The sequence below is a fragment of the Leucopleurus acutus genome (assembly GCF_964270905.1).
Source record: "Leucopleurus acutus genome assembly, chromosome: 2".
NCBI classification, from domain to species: Eukaryota; Metazoa; Chordata; class Mammalia; order Artiodactyla; family Delphinidae; genus Leucopleurus; species Leucopleurus acutus.
In genome coordinates, this window is record NC_139143.1 from 191786630 (window position 1) to 191806168 (window position 19539).

The window sequence follows — 19539 nt, forward strand, 5'->3', positions numbered from 1 at the left end:
GGCACGGTTCCTCTTGGTGTCAGGAGGAGACCTGGCCGGGAGGGTTTGGGCACCAGCATCCACGCAGAGACACGGCACCGGGTGTGTGTCACCACTGGCTCCTCTCCTACAACACCTGGGGATGACTCAGCTCAGGTATTTGCTCTCTGAGGGTCTGTCATGAGCTGAATTGTGTCATCCTCCCCCCAGTTCATAGTTGAAGTCCTAACCCCAGAACCTCCTAATGTGACCTGATGTGGAAATAGAACGCTTACAGATGTAATTAGTTAAGATGAGGTCATGCCGGGGTGCGTGGGCCCCGGGGACAGGTCCTCCCTGAGAGGCTGCCGAGGGACCGCGGCCCTGCTGACATCCTGATCTGGGACCGCCAGCCAGCCTCCAGATTCTGAGAGTGGGCGTCTGGGTGAAGCTGCCCATCGCGGGCACTTTGCTGCCACAGCCCTAGGGCCCAGCGTGGGCAGCTCTGGGCGCAGCAGCTACCTCCTTACTGTCACGCGCCCTGCGTTCAGAAATATTCAGTATCCAATCGACCAATTGGCCGATTTGAAAACTGCCGTTCAGGGAGAACTCACCAAGGCCGCCTTGGCCGTCACATCCTCATTTTCCAAGTCCTCATTGTTTGCTAAATCCAGTGTCTGAGGAGTGGGGTGGAGTCGTCTGGGGTGTACCTACTAAAGACCCCGCCCGGCCCCCTGCTTCTGCGTAACCTCCCGGAGAACTTGGTGAGCAAACCAGCATGCGGCTTTCCGCACCACTCAGGAGGAGGTGGGAGGGAGACGGTACGCATATGCCTCCATGCATCCCTGTGGCTTCAAGGCTGGGTAACGCAACGGAGATGAGAAGGCCGTCAAGGGGGGCAGAGCTTCTGTGCGGAGACAGTGGCCAGGTGCTGGGGCTGGAGCCGCCGAGGGCCCCATGCTGACCCTTCAGCCCAGAGGATGTACCAGCCTTGCCCATCCCAGGGAGCAGACTTTACAGGAATACGTAAACGCAAAGGTTGCCGTGTGGGGCCCACGCATCTTGGCCTGTGTTTTGAATGTATTGAAAGTAGGCATTTCTTTTTCCAAGGGGTCCCCTGAAAGGGGCACATTCGGGTCCTCCAGCGAGGCAGTTCCCAAGGCTAAGCAGACTCGTGTGCATTTCAGCTCACGGTGGAAAGAGAGAGAAAGAGTTCTACGGAAATTTTAACCACCACGTGGTGGTGGAGGGACGTCCAGTGAAAAATTACTCACTTTCTCTTCCCCCCAGATCCAGCAAAGAAATCTCTCCCCCGCTCTCCGCTTCCCCACCTCTTAAAGGTGAATATCAGAGTATTCAAATGACACACGCCTTCAGGACAATTCACTTCAGTCCTTGCTTAACGAGTGGAGAAACCGAGGCCCAGAGATGGGGCTGGCTGCTCGGGTCTCCATCCACGGCACGGCTCCCCCTCGCCTCGTGACACAGACATCTCGGTAACCTGTATGTTGCCTCTTAGAAAACCTCATGAATTTATCTGATGTTTAAAAGGAACAACAACAAGAGAAGGCTGGATGCGGCCATTCTAACCCTCGTCTACTCAGCGTTAATGGGGGTGATGCCATCCTGATAACAGCATGGTAGGTCCTGGCTGTCCTGGGGCTTTGAAGGCCCTTGAAAGTGAAGGATTCAAGAACTGCCCCAACTCATGCAGGGCCAGGCAGCCAGCAGCCTGGCCAGGTCTCCCTGCACGTCCCCGAGTCTGCCGGATTCTCCCAGCGTGAGGGACGCATCTGTTTACTGGAAACAGGTGACAAGAGCAAATCCCAGTCTGGGAGCAGGAGTCTGATGTTCTAGGGGGCAGCCAGAAAGCCCTCCCGACCTCCGACCTCCACCCGGGAGGCACAGGGCGCTGGCGGGGCGCGGGGGTGGCTTAGCACAGCCGAGCCCCAGAGGGCAGTGGGACCCTCGCTGCAGGGAGCCCTGCCTGGTGGATGTGTGACTTCCGTGGACCTGGACAGGCACAGCTAAAGCAAGGAAGCCAGAGGTGCTGGGGTCAGTGCTCTGGGCTCAACCCCAGGGTGCAGAGGTGGGGAATCCTCCAGACCCAGCGCACCAGCTCGGATGGGTTGGGAAGCCACACTCAGTAAAGGCGGAGGCACGAGCGGGTAGGAGGTGCTGACCCAGAGCAGGACGTGCCCCATCCTCATGCGTCCAGCTGGAGAATCAGCCTCCCCTGTCCCAGCACGGAGGACCCACCCGAGGGAGCGGCCGCGAGAACCGTGCAGCTCTGTTGGGGAGCGGATAGCCCAGGGTCCCCAGGCCTCCCTGGGCCTGACCGGCCAGCTGATGGGGTGAGCCCATCTTCAATGTATTCTAGGTTCCAAGAAGGATTAAATAAGGAGGTCAATCAAAGACAGACCTTCAAAAGTTGGGGAATTCTGGTGTTGTCTTCGGGCTGTCAATGGGCCCCGGGTTCCCGCAGGAGCCTCTCCGGTTGGGGCCTGGTGTGGACTGTACGTCTGTCTGGGTGAAGCAAGTGTGGGAGAAGGCAGGGAGTCCGGGCTGCCAGGGTGTCACCGAGAAACTAGTGACTCTACCAACCTCAGTCCTGCGAGGCCCTTTGAGGGCTTGCTGCTCCAAGGGGCCGTCCCGCATCCTCAGGGCTGACTCAGAAGCCCCAGTGAAGACCAGAGTCCAGACCTCACCAGGGACTGGTCCCTGAGGGCTACCGGACTGACGGGGGAGCAGCAGAGGCACTGGGAGCTTAGCTGGCCCAGCGGCCCTTGGACAGGCCAGGCCCAGACTGGGCTGCCCTCCTGAATGCCCAGGTCAATTCCTCGTGGGCTGGAGATTCCACCTCTCAGCCCCGGTGCCGCGTGTCCTCCATCCCTGGACGAGCTTTCAAGTCAGTGCCACGAGAGTCTCCCCGGCGGCGATGCAGGCTTTATGGACAAGGCAAATACATTCCGCTCAGCATGGCAGCCCCTATGTTACAATCAGTGGAGTTTGAAGGCTTTTATCAAAATGCAAAACAGACCCCTTTTCCGTCTCCCTCCTCGAAGGAAGGCAACGAGGTTCACGCTCCCTGAGCTGCCTCCCCAGCGTCCTTGTGGTCCATCCCTGTCGTCGCTGTCGTCGTCATCCTCCCCCTCCCCCTCCTCCTCTATCCCCCCCCGGCCTCTCAGCCATCCCTCGCTCTCTGCCCGTCCACCTGTGAGCTGCCACCCCAGAGCTCAGCGGCCTCCCCCGGGCGCTCCGGGGCCACAGGCCATTTCATCACTGTTATTTTTACTTAAGTCCAGCGTGCCTCATACTTTGTCCACGAGGTTTTACTTCGACCCTGAAGGAGGCCAGGGCAGGGGGCTTGGCCACCTTGCCTGGACCCCGCCACCTGCAGGCCTCACCCTCTCTGACGAGCCCCATCCTTCCCCACGGCAACGCACAGTTCCCATCCCCGCGGACTCTGAGGTGCGCCATTGAGAACGAACCAGCCGGGCGTCCTAATACCCGTCCACCCCCACTTGGCAGTGCTCTCCCGGGCCTCCACTGAGTACCGGCTGAAAGGAAGGCTGATAAATTAGTCTAGAGGGAAACAAGGCGGCTTCTACTTGTAAAAGGTCATTGCGACTTTGTTCTGGGTGAGGGTTTATCTCAGCTGCCGCGGGGACAGACAATGCCTTGGGCCTAAAAGGCAGAAATCTTAGCTCTGCTCCTGAAATGACTGTGCTGATAAGCCGGAATGGACTTTAGAAAGATCTAAATGGGAAAGGAGTGGATGTAGGTATTGTTCAACATGATTGAACAGGGATGACACAATGGGATGTGCAATTAAACTGGGCATTAGCCCAGAAGGCAGGAACGCAGACTGAAAGCCAGACAAAGGTGCTCCCGTGGCCCGCTCGGGGCTGGTGATCCTGGCCCTGCCCTGGCCAGCCGGGCAAGGGGCACAGCTGGGATAGCAGGACAGCAGGACGGGAGCCCCGCGTGCCCCCGGGCGCTGCTGTGGAGGCTGCTGCCTCTCTTCAAGCCAACCCCCTGGAAACACGGTGGCACGTGTCACGGGTGGACAGGCACACAGGTGAGCAGGGACTGGCACGCTGACTCCTGTGATGATGCCAGGGCATCCTGTCTTAGCATCTTCCCACGCGGAGGAGCAGACACGACCACCAACACCAACGCGCATCCTGTCGGCTGACTTGAAACGTCCCCTTTAGGACATTTTCTTCACTGTGCTCTAAGCAATATGAGGGCCGGGCGGGACGCCGCCCCAGGACACTGGCTCCGGGGGGTCCCGCGGGGCCTGCTGCCGTGCGCCCAGACTGACCTCTTGCCCGGAGAGGCCATCCTGGCCTGACCTGGCCTCGATCAGAGCAAACCCAGCTGCATCTCAGTGCCCAGCAGGGCCCCAGAGAGTGGAGGGAGACCTACGCCAGCCCCGAGCAGAGCAGGAGAGGGTGGCCTGCTGGGGGACCCTCCGACAGCTGCTGCCCCTGGACGTGTGGTGAGCGGCTGCATCACCCTGGCTTCTGCTGAGGCCGAGGTGGCCTGTGACACGCTGAGAGCATTCCTAACCTGGGGATGACCAGCCCACAAAAATTCCCAACTCGAGAGAACCTTTGATAAGCAGGTCTGGCTGGGAGGTCCACGCCCTTGTCCCGTGACCCAGGGAGACCTTTTATGGCCTGCGAGGCCTGGGATGTTCATCTGACCCAGCAGGGAGGGAGGCCCAGGGAGGGGTGGACGATGGGCCAGCCAAGGCCGTGCCGGGGGTCCCCGGGGAGCCTCCTGGCCAGTAGCTGCCGGCTCTCAGGAGGGGCCACCCTCCCGGCCCGTCCTGCTCTCTGCGAGGTCACTGCTGGGAAAGTACTTGAAATAATCTTTCCGTGTATATGAGCGACACTGCAGATGCCTCAGTCTTAGCAGGTGGGTCCCACCACTTGCTTCCTGCCTGGGGAAGGCGGGCTCAGCCCAGAGAGGGCCGGCCAGAGGCAGCCCAGGCCAAACCTGAGAGCTACCCCCACTCGGCCGGAGGTATGGGCGCAGACAGAGGAGGCTGAGGGGTACGTCTGAGCCACTCCACACCTTCCTGGTCCCCGTTTCCCTGGAGGAGCTGGGGCCTGGGCCATCACCCACTGGACAGGGTGGTGGGGATGGAACGCCCACGAGGGCTGGGGGCTGCTCTAACTGCTGGCGGCTGGCGCACGGGGCCAGTGCGGCTGGCGCAGTCTCCGTTCTCAGCATGTGTTGGCTGCAGGAACTACAGGGGTAAGCGGCAAGGCAGAAGGATGCCGCCTGGGGGTTCCCTGTCTGGTCCCTCGCCCCTGTGCTAACTTACCATGTGACCCTGTGGGACCCCCTTCCCTTTCTAGGGCTCGGGGTTCCCACGTGCACAGTGAGGGAGAGAAATGGTGATGCCCCAAGTAATCTCCAGGCGTGACACAGACGATCGGTGCCTGGGAAGCACCCCCTGCCCCAACCTTGACCATCAGGCCATGCCCTTGGGGGAGTGTCAGGTCCCTGGTCAGTCTCCAGCAGGCTCCCCTCCGGAGGACAGCAGTGCCAGTGGCCAGCTGTCGGGGGGCAGGTGGGATCGCTCCGGGGCCCCTTCCCGGCCTCACCTGCCGCCCAGAGCTCCACCAGGAGGACAGTGGGGCCGCCGGGCTGCGCCTGGCTCCGGGCTTGGGGGCAGTGGCGGAGGGGTGCGGGGGCAGGAGCAGGGAAATCCACGGTAAGCCCCTTTCTTGGGGCTTCCACCCGGGAATGGAGACCTCCCAGTGGCCCCTCTTCCACTGCTAAATAGAATGCAGATTCCTGGGGACCCCCGTCAGGAATTCTAATCCACTAGGTAAGGGTGGGGACCCGAATCTGCATTTTGAAGGTGACTGGGGGATCCTCAGCACGACCGTTTGAGACCCGCAGCTCCGTGGGACCCATGCCTGAGGTGAGCAGGTGGAAGAGATGTCGTTTTAGATTCCTGGACTTTGCGCCTTGCAGGCTGATGGCCTGGGGCGGGAACCCCATGGTTCCTGCCTGAACACGTCTCCCCCCGCCATCCAGGCCCCAGGCGCCCTGGGACCAGATCAGGATCCTGGCTCCAGAGAGGCTGATGGCTCTCTCTGGGGTCCGGAGAATTCCACAGCGGGGCACCCGAGGGGTGGACACTAATGCCCGCCAGCCCCTGCTACAGCCCATCGGGCTGGGACTTGGGATCTACTTACAGACAGAATGAGGACCACGGAGTAGAAGGCGCCTTGCGTGGCCAGCGTGTGCACACAGCAGGGGCCAAATGAACGCCAGGCCTTCCCCTCTCGCCCACGCTTTTGGGCCACAGAGCAGCTGTCCAGTCAGCCTGCCCCAGCCTTGCCAGTCCCGCCCAGCACAGGGACCCAGGTGCCCTTGTCATCGTCCCTGAACGTGTGATCCCCATTTCCCTTAAAGAAAAAGGAGGCAGGAGGGCAGGAAGAGGTGACAGAGCACCCCATTCTTGCCGGCTTTCTGGGAGCCAGTGGGATAGGCTGAGCCCAGGCCCCCTGGGGAGGCTGAGCGGCCACCCGGAGGAGAAGCCATCTTGCCCTCCTTCCACCTCCCCACTCGCTCCCTTCTGACAACCCCAAGGCTGTTTCCACGTCTCTGGTTCACAAGCAGCCTGCTCCAGGGTAAGGGCGGGCTTGTTGTCACTGGTGTGAGTGTGTGTGTGTTCCTGTGTGTGTGTGTGTGTGTGTGATACAGATGGTAACATGCCATTTAAGAAGTTGGTATTCATGGACGTCTCTCGAATATGAAAAGAAAATATTTATTTCCTTTTTCGCTTGTGAATCAGAATGCTCTATTTAAAGAAAGTACCCTCTGCTGGACTGTGTCTGAGTTATTACCCCTTAAGGAAATAAAGAAGAACTACCAGGGAGGTATTCTTAGTCATTCTCTCTCCTTTTTCCGAAAATTCCTTATATACCCGTGCCTCGGAGCTGGGCCTAAGATAGTGCAGGATTTCATGGCATTCTTGGGCTAAAAACGTCTGGACCTGATGTCATGGTGCTTGGGAGAGATGGCAGAGGGTCTGCGCTGGGAGCGGTTCCCGAGGAAACGCGAGGGCGTGGGTTTCTGTGTCCCCAGCCCCGCTGCACAAGCGCACCCAGGCCGCCTCCCACTCGGCCCTGTTCCCACAGGACAGCCCCTCTCGTCGGATCCGGATTCCTGTTTGACAGCCTGGGAAGAGGTCCCCAAACCTGTTATCATCCAGGTGTTTCCACGGTGTGTGAACGTTCACTGGGCGGCAGCTTAGACTTTGGACGCTTCCTGAATACACGTTACGCCTCCTAAACGCATTCAGAAAATCATTCCAGGGGGACAAAAAGGCCCTGCCATGTTTCTAGGTCTAAAATAAAATTCCAGACCACGCAGAAGGAGGGTCAGTGTCAGGGGTGAATTAGCCGGCTGGGCAGAGGAGGGCAAAGTAAAGGGAGACTCCGGGCTCCCGTGTCCCTGGGGGGCGGGATGCTGCCGGGATGGTCCCAGTGTGTAACCTGGTGCCACGGAGAGAAAGGACAGAAAAGACTGGGGACTGAGAATACCAAGCCCTGTGAGTGAGGCCGTCAGACCAGCAAGAGGCCCAGCCTTTACAGTGGAGACGGTCCTGGCCCCCTTCCCCAACAGGCTTTCCCGCACGGCTGGAATTCCAAGAGTAAACACAGCAAGATGGTCTAAGACCCAAAAACAAAGCAGCAAAGAAGCATTGCCTCGGCATGGCCCGAGAGCACTTGCCCCGCGGGCTTCAGGGTGGAGAATGCACGGAAGAGGCTGAAGTGTGATCCTTGCACCAGGATGAACGTGGAAGGGAGAGGGTAGGAAGTGTGCTCGTGTGTGTGTGCAGCACGGAGCACGGCCACCGGTACTCGGGCCGCAGGGGTGGCTCTGGGACAAGCCGTTCCCCGCAGTAGCATCGCTGGCGGAGTATCTGGATGCCCCCAGCGACCCGACCCAAATCATCCCCCTTGCCTCCCGGGGCCCCTGGTGCAGATGCTGGAGGTCCGGAAGGATCCCCCACTTCTCCTTATTTCCAGACTGGCTATTCTCACCCCCACGGCACGTTCTAATTTCCTAGAAGTTTTCACAAACCCAGTGCTCAGGGAGGTTTCTTGGGACTTTTGGTTCAAAACCAGGACAGTCCTGGGCAAAACAGACACGGCTAGTCCCTCATCTGGCCAAAGCCTGGCGTCTCTCGGGTGAGGTCTGGGCACCTGCTTTTCTGATGCTCCAGGCGATTCCGTGTGAGGCCCTCGGATGGAGACCTCTGCTCTCAGGTCTCAGACGCTCGGGAAACGTCTGAAGGGCAGTCCTGACCTTCAAGTACCAGCTGTCACATTTTGCTCTGCAAACTTAGCAGACGCTGTCTAGAGCCAGGGCTTGTCCCTCCTCCCAGGCTGCATGACCCTCCTCTCGGGGTCACCTGGAGCAGTGGGGGGCTGCTGAGCCCAGCTTTCCTCTCTCACTGTCCTGGGGCCACAGGTCCATCCACGGGTGGGCTGGGGCTGAAAGAGCCGGGGATTCTGTGGCTGTCGGCAGTTCAGGGCCACAGAGGAGGTGCCCGCCGGCTGGACACCAGCTCTGTTTCCACAGGGCTGCTGGCGAATGACATGCCTGCAGGTGCAGACCAGCCGCCACTGTTGCTGTTCCTCCTGGAGGATGAGCACCTCCTTCCTGAGCCTTGGGGAACGGCCAGGCCTGGCCATAGGGGCGCTGGCTGCCTCAGCTCTTTTGAGGCCGGACGGGCGCCCACAGCACCAGGAGGTCAGTGCAGGGGGCAGGGCGCTGGGAAGCGCAGGCTTCCGGGGCTACCAGGTGCGTCCTGGATCTTTCAGGTGACAAGTCCAGCACGTGTCTGTCTCCCGGTGGACGGGATTTCTCGTTTGGTCCTTATGCGGCAGGGACTAGAGAGAATCGAAGCCCATTCCCAAGAGCCTCAGGAACTCTGTCCCGGGGGGAGGTGGGTGCTTGGTTATAACAGGAGTCACTGCTGCCTGAGCCCAGGCCTTGATGGCCCTGGGGGCAGGGAGCCCCCGGGGTGCTGGTGAATCGTGCTCACATTCAGGTGTGTGGTGAGTTCAGCAGGAAAGAGGACAGGGTCCTTGAGGCCAGAGCGTGAGGGTGTAAATGCAGGAGAAGAAAGAAGGGGAGGCCCATTCCCCACGGAGACCTGGGGCCAGCGCTGAGGTGCCCACGTGACTCCCGGCCAGGCTGGGGCAGGTGCCAGGGCGCAGAGGCCAGCCCCGCCCAGGAGCTCCTGCCCCCCCCGTGTCGCACTGAATTTGGTCTCAGCCAGTCTTACATAAGCAGCAACGTCTCATAATCTGAGCGTGCGCGGCTGGGTAGCAGTTTTTGCCTGGAGCATCCCCTGCCCTAGCATCTCGGGATGTGCTGGCAGCCCGTGGTCCTCGGGGGTGGCCGGTGGGTCCTGGCCCTCGCCAGAGCCATGCAGGGGGAGCCCTGGACCCCAGAGGGGCTGGCTTGGGGGCCCTGTGATGGTAGCACCCGAGAGACAGGGCAGCCTGAGGCCTTGGGGCAACTCCCCCGGTGACCCTGGAGCTTCCCACAGGCCCTGGCCCAGACACGGCCATTTGTTGATTGAGCAAATGAACACGTATATTAATATTCAGGAACTACAGCCAAGGGGATGAGGTAATCCACTCAAGTCAGTTCTTCAGATAATTGAAGCCCCATCAATTCACGTTAACGTTTTCCACCAGCCCCTTAAACAGAGGCAGACGCATTTTTTTTTTGACAGATGATGCTTGAGTGCCAGCTACAGGCTGGGCAAAGCTCTGGGCACCGGAGAGCCTGCCTTTCTGGGGGAGACAAGCGCTGCACCAGGAAACAAACAGAACCGGGTGCTTGCGGTGTGCAAACCACTCCTGCCACCTCCCCGTGGAGACCAGCACAGCTGCAGGGCCCCGCCTTGGGGGCAGGTGGCGCCTCTGAGGAGAGGGCGCCACAGCCCAGCTCCCTCTGGCTGTTGCTCGCAGCCACCTCTTAATTAGCAAAATAAACAGCACGATGATAAATGTCCTGATTTACTCAACAAATGATCAAAATCATTGTTTTTCAGACCCCAGGGCAATAAAATGCAATCACTGGGTGATTTATTCTGGGCAGGCTGTGTCTGGGGGGAGGGGTCCGGGAGTTCGAGCAGCCTCCCGGGCACGAGGACAGACGACCTTCCTTTGAGATGGAGCCCACGGGGGCCGTTTCCACACACCCCACGCTCCCATCTGCGTCCAAGGATGCGGCTGCCAGGTCCGGGGAGCTCGCAGAGCCCATCTATGCTTTCTTCCAAAATGACAGGGGGTCACTTCCTGGTGTCCCCCAAAGCACCCGGTGGGAGTGGGGGAAGGTTTAGAGTCATTGAATGTTCCTGACGCCCACATGGGGAGGAAGGGCAGATGAACAGAGGGGGGAGGGTGCCAGCCGCGGGGCACACACGCACCTCCCCATTTTGCTCAAGTAAAATTCCTACATGAAACAAGGCTGCTCCTGCCACCTTGACCCTGAAAATGCCAGGTCACTCATGCTGCCCTAGCAGGGACAGAGGCATCGTGTCACCGGAAACCGTGTGCACCACAAAAAGAGAAAAGGAGGTGGGACCCTTGGATTTTAGTTCAATGGAATGGTCCGCGATAGGAATTCTGTTCTCTGGGTAGAAAGAAAATTGTTTCCATGGTGTACCAAAAGGAGGGTAGGAACGATCGGTTTGACCTTGATTTTGAGCCCGTCCTCCGAGGGACACCCACCCTGTGCCTGCAAGGGGCTGTCTCTGGACCCCCCTCCCCTGCTGGACCCCAACACCAGACCTCACAGGAACAAGCACACTGCGAGCCCGGCCAGGCCACAAAACGCTCCCACCACCCTCCGCCCCCCAGGGATCCAGATCCCCCCAGGCTCCCCCTCAGAGCTCCTTTGCCACCTTCGCTCCAACGTCATTACCTGTTCTTTCTTCTCCGGGAACTAAACGTCATGTAAATTGTAGTAAAACCGAATCAACCTGATTTACGAAGCTTCATTACCAGCATGAGACCCAGCATCGACACACACGACTCGGGACCGGACTGCAGGCCTTTGCGTATCGTCCCTGGGACCTGCCTCTGGCGGTCCTGCGTCTGCCCTGGCCTCCTTGGCTGTGACACTTAGGCCCTGACGTGTTGCTAGCGATTGTCTTGGTCGCCAGGCCTGCTCTGGGCTGAGCTGGCCGCAGGCCCGGGGACAGTGTCCCAGCAGGGGCATATGGGGGCGTGGCCAGCGGCCTCACCTCGGGACTCCGGGGCTCGCTGGAGACCCTTCTGCGGTCCGGAGCCACAGAAGGATCCAGGCTCTGGAGGCTGCGCTTTCCGCCCCTAATCTCGAGCCCTGTTTGCAGCAGAGCAAAGGCGAGGACCACGCCTGCCCTTGAAGGGGCAGCAGCCGCCGCTCCTCTGGTCCAGACGCTGTCACACTCGAGCAGGGCACAGAAACAAAGTGACACATCGGTCGCCTGTTTCAGGATGCGCGTGAGGCTCTTTGAGTTCCACCCCAGAGACCCACGGTGCTAGAAAGAAACCGCCTCGACCTTATGATTTATTTCAAGCAAAAGCGGGTTCGCCCTGATTTTCGGGGTGCCTACTTCGTCCTCCCCCTCCTTCCAGCCCGATTCTGCCCTTGGGGCTCGGCCACGATGACGGTGACACAGACAGCTGCTCACGACCGCATTGGACGGGACGGGACAGGAGGCCGCGAAGCCCAGAGCAGGTGGTCAGGGCCCGGACTCGCCGAGGAAACAAAGTCAGATCCCGCCGGCGCGTCTGGAACTCTACGTGAGGACGTGGACACGGCTGGCTCCGGGGGGAGGCGGCGGTCAGGTCACGGCCCCAGAATCAAGGCGCTGTCGGGGGAGGTGCCGTGGAGGGGAGCGTTCCGCACGTACACGGAGGACAAGTGATATCGCAAAGTCAACAGGCACCACCGGGCAGATAAGAGCCACGGCCCGTACCAGGCCCGGCACCCAGGGCGGCGGCGATACGGGCTGTTTCTTTAAAAATAGAGCAAACAGAGGCCTGCATCAGAGCAGACAAGAGCCAGGTTGCCTCAAGGTCACCCATCGCCTACCCGTAGGGTCCGTTTACCCTGCAGCATCTGAAGGCGCCTCCTAATTCAATAGTCCAGGCCTTTCCGAGCACGCGACACAACACCCGTAAATTCCTTCCGAACAGCCAGGCGGGAAGGACAGGACAGGCCGTCTGCAAAAAGCCACTGAACAGCCCAAACCACTTACCTGTCACGTTGTCCGAAGATGCTCTCCTCGGCCCAGCGAGGGCCACCCTGTGGGTCTCCGAAGAGCACACGACCTGCCTCCAGGAGGGCCGCACCTCCCAACCCCTCACCTCCCACCTCACCTTGCTCCCAGCTGGCCGGCCGCTTCTGCAGGTGACCCGACCTCGAGAGGCACACACGGCGTCGGGCGCCTGGGGACAGCAGGGCACGGTCCAGCTGGCCAAGCGGCGGCCTCCCCCACTCTGGACCGTTGTGAATTCTGGCTGGCCTGCTCTTCCGTCCATCTGGCCAACCCACTACCCCTCTAAACCTTCCAAGTCTACAGAGCTCAGGCTGTCAGCTGGCACCCGGTAGGGGGCTTCTGTGTCCCCTGATGTCTACACTCCATGTGCTACCACAAGCCACACTCCACCAGCTTGCTGGAGAGCGGGGGCGTCCTGCGTTCGGGGCACCCCCGTGTCCTTGTGAAGGGCATGGCGGTCTCAGGTCTGCGGCCACTGCCACCAGCACGTGCACCGACTCAGGCAGCCTCTTTGACCTTTACGGGGGGTTTCCAAAGCTGACGGGCCCGGGGGAGATGCTCAAGGGCTGCGGGGGGTCCAGGAGCTTCCCAGGGGTTAGGAAGAGGCCGTGCACATCTCTAGGGAGCAGCGGAGGCTCCAAGGCAGCCTTCCAAGCTGTAAAGACTCATGAGAGGGGAAAGACAGATCCAGATTCGCCCCTTGCTGTACACAGAACGCCGAGACGCACAGCTTGGGAACTTCTCCAAAGCCACGGAGCAGCTGCGGGGAGTCGGCTCCCCTGACCCCCGCTGCCCTGGTCCACTGTAGGGGACACGGCTGCCGGCCACACAAGGCCCTCTTCCCTCCTTGGACAGCGCGCCCCTTCCTAGAACTGACCTCCGTCCAAGCACTTTTGGAAGTTGTGAAACACCCAGAAGGAATCTGCGTTGGCATTTGCATTTTCCGTCCAGGCAGGGTCCCTGCCAAGAATACCACCGAGCATTGGCCCTGTGGAGCCAGCAGAAAGGCTAGGACCAGAGGGGAGAGCGCGCCTGTGGGGCCCACGGGCCTTCTGAGACCACCCTGAAAGCCCCCCCACTGGGGCCCAGCGACGCTCGTGGCCCGAGCAGGATACCTCCAGAGGGAGGGCCGTCTTTGTGGGTGTCAGCGGCCGCCCCCCACCTAACCGGCCTCCCTCTCCTGACCGCACATGGGCTCCAGGACCCTCGAGCCAGGCCCAGGTCGCCAGGGAAATGTTAGCCACAAGGTGCGCCTCTCTGTCCCCGCTCGTCTGAGAAGCGCGGGCTGCTCTCAGGGAGCCCGCTGACCCGGGCAGGAGGCCCTTGGCATGGACGTGCCTGGGGCATCTGTGGCAGCGCGGCCACCAGGCACGTTTTACAAGCTGCCCCTGGCTGCTCCTGCCCGGAGGTGGGCCCCCATCTGAGGGGCTTTCCCGGGGGCAGAGACTCCTGTTCTGGGAGAGGCCATCCATCTCTGAGGTTCTGCCGAGATTGCAGCCTTAGCACCTAAGATCCAGACGGGAAGCTCGGGGGGTTTAAGACATGAGCTCATTAAAGACACATTTCCGGGAAGAGAGCGGGCACAGCGGACGGGGGCTGCCAGGCAGCTACGAGGCCCTCTGGTGTTTTCGGAGTCGCGTCATGCAAGCCGCAGGATAAAATAAGCCTGGGAAATGTGACATTCGAACGCTCTCTCCTACCCAGCCTCCTGCCCCCGGCGGCTCAGCTCACCCGGCTTTATAAACAGATGGAGCACGAGATAAATGGCCGCGATCAGTCACCCTGCACGACAGAGCTCACCTCCCAGCCGAAGTCCACCTCCTTCAGCGCGGCCCGGGGCGCCACCATGTACGGGCCAAACCGCTCCCCGACCTCCATCTTCTTCTTGGCCCAGATCCCCAGGCCGGCCCCGGGGATAGAGGACTCGCGGAGCTCGAAGTCCGGTGGGATGGGGATGTCCTCAGGAATGTAGACGGGGGCCTCGTAGGGCGAGCCTTCCTTGGGCGTGAAGTCCTCGCTGGTGGGGAAAGGGGACGGCGGCCCCATGGGGATGGGGGACATGATGCTGTCCTCGGTCTCGTCCTCGGCGCTCTCGCCAGCCAGCAGGTCGGGGTCCGGCCCGTACATGTTATTTACAATGTCGCCGTCACCTGGAGGAGACAAGGCAGCGTCAGGCTCTGCAGCTCGGCTTCCCAGGGCTCAAGGCTCGGGGACCACCTGGGACATGGGACAAACAGAACCAAGGGCGTCAGAGGCCCAGGGGTCACCCGGTCTCCACCCCTGCCTGGGAGGCACGGCCTCTGCTAGGGGCTCCCAGGGGACTGTTCCAGCAGCGTCTTGGGGAGCAACGCAGACCCCTGGGGGGCTCCCCGAGGCCCCGGTGGCAGCCCGAGGACACGCTCGCCCGTTCTGCGTTAGGACAGGAGGGAAGGAGGCGCCCACGCTCCACAGGTCGGGGGCGGTGGGGGAAGCCGACACACCAGACACCCAGCCCGGGGCTGACGGCAAGGCATTCCTTCTGGGACCGCTTTGTGTCCGCAGCCTTGGAAATTAGGGAATGGGGGCAAGCCCCACGTTCTTGGGAGGACTCCGAATTGGGGTTACTGTGAAATTTACCCCAATACCTGGGCTGCTCTGGGCAGCTCATGGGGCCGGCTGGGCCCTGGGGAGAGTTCCTGGGAGTTCCCGATGAACTCATGGCAGGTTAGGACAGAGACCTGCTGAGGTCATGAGTATGGGACCCCTGGGGTGGCAGGTCATGGGACTGAGCAAAAGGGTCCCCGGCTTGTCTGTCTGCTGTGGGCCTTTCTTCGGGGTCCAGCCCAAGAGACAGCTGGTGCCAAAACAGTGCCACCTAGGAGTTCACCCAAGGGTGGCCCGAGGCACAGAAAAGATAACGGAGTGGGCGGGGGAGAGACAGAGCAAGCAGGCAGGTCCAGCAGCGAGGAAAGCGGCTTCGCCTCGGTATCGACCCGAGAGTGGAAAACAGGGAGGCCGAGGGGTGAGGATTCCCGGCAGCGTTAACCCACAGCCCCTCGAGGGAGGGGCAACCCGAGTGTCCATCCACAGACGAGGGGACCAACGCGTGTGGCCCAGCCACACAGCAGAATATTGACAATATGGAAAAGAGAAGAGGGTCACGGACACGGGCTGCACACGGTGCGCCTTGCAAACGACCCTCAGAGCGAAGGAGGCTGAACACAAGAGGCCACGCGTCCTACGGCTCCATTTATGTGAAACGTCCAGAAAAAGCAAATCCGCAGGGACAGGATCCGTGTGGGGCCGAGAGTGGCCGACCGACTGGCACGCGGCCTCCTCGGGGGGGGGGGTGTCTGGGACCAGACGGAGGGGGCGACTGCACACCCTGGTGACCGTGCCCCGTGTCCCTGAGTTGTGCACTTTAAAAATGGTTCGCTTTTGTATGCTGTGAGTTTCCCGCAATAAAATTAACGAAGTCAGAGGAGAGTGGGAGGAGGAGAGGGGAGGCCCGGGGGTGGGAGGCGCGCGGGCGGATCGCTCGTGGCTCGGAGCCCGCTGACCTCTGATCTAGATGCTTCTGCCCAAGTCCCTCCTTCTGGGACTTGAAAACCTTAGAAAGTGACCCAAAGGCTGTGGTCACTTTGGCCCCCGTCTCACGGCCCCCTCCCTGCTCCTGAAAGGGTCGTCTCCAGGGAGACGGGAACTTTTCAGTACGAGTAAGATGACCTCAGATCCAACGGAGAAGTAACAAAATGTTTTCTTTCAAAAGAAACCGAAGTCTTAAAAAAAAGGGGGGGGGGGGAATAACACTTATTTAATTTAGCAGTATTCACAGAAGTAATTATTATGTTTTATGTGGCCAATGGTTCCTTTTTAATTGACTCGTAGAATCCTTTCAAAAATGCAACAACGGAACGGCCGCTGTCGCTCCCCCATCCTGGGGACCCGAGGCTGTTTAGGTTTGAAAGAACACCCCGACCCTTCCTGGGGCTGCGCGCGCACCAAGGTGTATCGCGGGGATAATTAACGTGCCACCTTATCATGTGAACTGGTGACTGCACAGAGCTCCCAGCAGACTCAGGTAGGACCCCCCAGCGCGCTCCCTGACCCCTCCAGGGTCTGATGCCTTTGCTTCTGGGCCGGTGAGGAGTCCAGCTCTGTGCGTGTGAGGGCGCTGGGCAGAGAGCAGGGACGTGTCCCCGTCCCGTGCACATCCACCTCAGGGCTCTTTTTGTTTTCCTGGGTTGTTTTTTGTTTTGTTGTGTTTTGTTTTCTTTCTGTTTGAATTCGACTTCCCCAAACTCGTCACCTTCTGGAGGAAAATCAGCGCTTGAAGGGCACGTTTGATTTACTGGCCAAGCAAACAGCTTAGGAGGGAAAGGTGGTGTTTCCTGCTGATTAAAGGAAGGCTGTGCGTCGCCCACCTCCCACCCACCGCAGTCACCAAGGTTAAGTGATTGCCCGGAGCCGCCAGGAAAGCCCAGGTCTCGTTCGGCTGCCCCACTGCTGGTGGGGAGGGGGGGCCCTCTGTTTTCAGACGTGGCTGAGAGGAGGCCTAAGGGCGCGCAGAAAACATCTGGAGAAAAGGAGGTGCGCTGAGCAGCCCCCCAGGCCCTGCAAGAAGCAGGAAGCAGCTCAGATGCTGCTGGAGCCCGTGCAGGACCAGCACAAACTGTCCCCCCGACCCCGGGTCCCCGAGCAGCTGGGAGGCTGGATGGAAAGAGCATCCTCCCTCGGTCCAGTGCCCCAGCCGGACTGCCCTCGGGACGGGTGGCCCAGCAGGAGCCCCTCAGCCCCGGGCTGGCGGGCATTTCCAGGGAGGGGGCATCATTGCCCCCGGCCCCCGCCCCCTGCCACCCAGGCCTGTGACCACCGTCACATTCCCAGCCAGTGCTCTCCGGAGGGGCGGAATGCAGTGCCGGGAACACGAGCTTTTCGTGACCTCGGGAACCCAGGCTGTGCCGTGGCGTGTTATTTACTCACGAGGAGACCAAGGTCCTTCACTGGGGCTCTGTGGTCGTTTCAGGCTCAGGGCTCATGACTGAGTCCATCATCCCCAAAATTTCTCCTGGGAGATCCACCCAAATAATAAAAACGGGGAGGAGAGGGGAGGGGAGGGTGCAGGCAGCGACAGGAGGGAGAGGAGAGGCACGGAGCGACCCTGAGCCACGGCCACGGCAGTCAGGCCACAGGGCCCCTGCCACCGGGGCCGGGGCCCAGCCAGGGCGGCAGGCTCTTGGCGGACTTCATGCCGAAACCCCACTGGAGGCTTGTCTGCCCTCTCTCACCCAGGTCCCTAAAGCCGCCCCTCCACCCCCAGAGAGTCCCATCCAAACGTCAAACCCACGGCCAGGGTTTCAGGGTCTGGAGAGAGAGAAGGCCCCCAACGAGCACCACTGTGCCTGACGGGCGGGGGCAGAGGGTCCCTCCAGTCCCGTCCGTGGGGCTGGCAGCCCTGCCATGGCTAAACGAGCAGTATCCCGGGAGGGGGCCATAAAGACCCCCGGCCCTTCCCCGAAGCTGCAGCTCCTGGTTGCTTGTAACCCTGGAATCAGGCCGATTGAAGCCTCGATCTGCAGCCGGGGGCATGCGAGGCGGGCTTCTCTGAGTCCCTGTGTGCTTTGCTCTGCTTCCTCCTTTATCGTGTGGCAGGATTTGTAGGAGAAGCCCTCAAACCATGCAGGGCACAGGGAAGGCCGTGGGCCGCCGCCAGGAGCCAGGAGTGAGTGGGTGGGTGTGTGGAAGAGGATGCGTGCATGCACGTGTGTACATGTGAGCGTGTGTGAGTGCGCGCACGTGTGTGTGCAGTGTGCATGTAAAGAAGGGGCAACGGATCCTGACAACAGGCTCGAGGCGACCTCAGCCAGCCCCCTGCCTCCACACGGCCCTGTAGGTGGCGGAACGTGGCTGCCTCTGCCCGGAGACCCCCAAGAGGAAGGGAGGAAAACGCCCCGTGTGGGGGCCGCCCTCCCACCTCCACCAGAGGGGCGGCCGGGAGGGTCTCTGGGGGCCGTCGTACTGTAGTCTGCAGAGAGGTCAGGTGTCAGGGTGGACAGAACATCACGTGCTTGTCAGAAGACTGGCCGTTATTGGAAGAAGATGCTTCAACGCTCCTCCCTAAAAACACCTGCACCCAGCCTCCTGGGCCAGCCCTGTCCTGGGGTGCAGACCCCAACCTATGACCTGTCAGGCTGCCCCTTGACACCCCCCTGGTCCAGGTGGAGCGTCTCATTTGGGGCGGGGGTGCTACACATCACCCCACAGATGCCAGGGCAGAGGCACCAGGAACAGGGGACGGTGTGCTTGGAAGAAGCCGTCTGGGCCCAGAGGTGAGCTCAGCCTGATGACGGCTGGGCCTCACCCCACAAATGCCACAGAGCTTCCTCCCCTGCACCCCCAGCACATGCTGTGAGACCCTCCTTTCCTCCCCCGAAAGAGAAACACCCTCAATGCAAACAGAACACACAGGTAGCGCCTTGGGGTAACACTGAAAATGCTTCCAGGTCCGGGTCTCCCTGCCGGTTCAGTTGTGTCTCGCCCACATCACTGGGTTTAGAAGCGTAAGTGGGCGTGTGAATGTCACAAGAAGGCAAAGTGGCTGCAGAGGCTCCTGCGGGGCGACACGTGGCCTGGGGGCCCAGCCTGCGGGACGAGGCAGCTTGACCTGTGGGCCCGAGCGCCCCCTCCCCCCAGCATAGCCTACGCAGCAATCGTCTCGGGGTCGGTGGGTCAAAAGCAAATTACCCTTAGCCAACTTGATGCTGACTCTGAATGGGGCTGGGGGGGACTACTACCCCCCAACAGGCAGAAGATAACCTTGCACGAGTGGGAAAAGAGGGACCCCTGGACCCCCGTGAGCCGAGCTGCCCAGGAAGGGGACACGCTGGTGGCTGTGCTGGACCTGGAACTCGGCGGGGAGGACGGTCCACGGCGGAGTCCACCCAGGTGCCGAGGGGTCGCCTCGCTGTCTGCCCTCGGCCTTGGCCCGCCCTCCGTGGACCTGGGATGCTCGGCCCTGCCCACTGAGGACTCGTGGGCCAGATGGCCGCCTGCTTCCGGGCTGCGCCTGAGGTCCTCCCTGCCCTCTGCAGCCGGCCCAGTCACTCCACAGACCCCAGCCCCGGAGGCTCTGCCCCCTGCTCAGGCCTCAGAGCCAATGGAACCGCTTCCTGTGTTCATCCCCAGAGGAGGGCCAGGCAGCCTGGCCTGGGCCGGCCCCTCCGCTATCAGCTGGCCACCCTGGAAGTGGCTGGGTTCCCGGAGCTGACCCCTTCTCCATG

At 60.9% G+C, this 19539-nt stretch overlaps 1 protein-coding gene across 3 annotated transcripts in view; it reads right to left on the reverse strand.

Moving 5' to 3' along the window:
* Positions 1 to 19539, reverse strand: part of PRDM16 (PR/SET domain 16) — a gene marked incomplete at both ends in the record, with an annotated part of 319466 nt that overhangs the window by 199519 nt on the left and 100408 nt on the right. For all 3 annotated transcript variants that reach the window (XM_082834245.1, XM_082834246.1, XM_082834244.1), the window contains one exon: positions 14081 to 14430. In XM_082834245.1, the coding sequence (XP_082690371.1) occupies positions 14081 to 14430 (350 nt within the window). The remainder of the gene's footprint in view (positions 1 to 14080; positions 14431 to 19539) is intronic.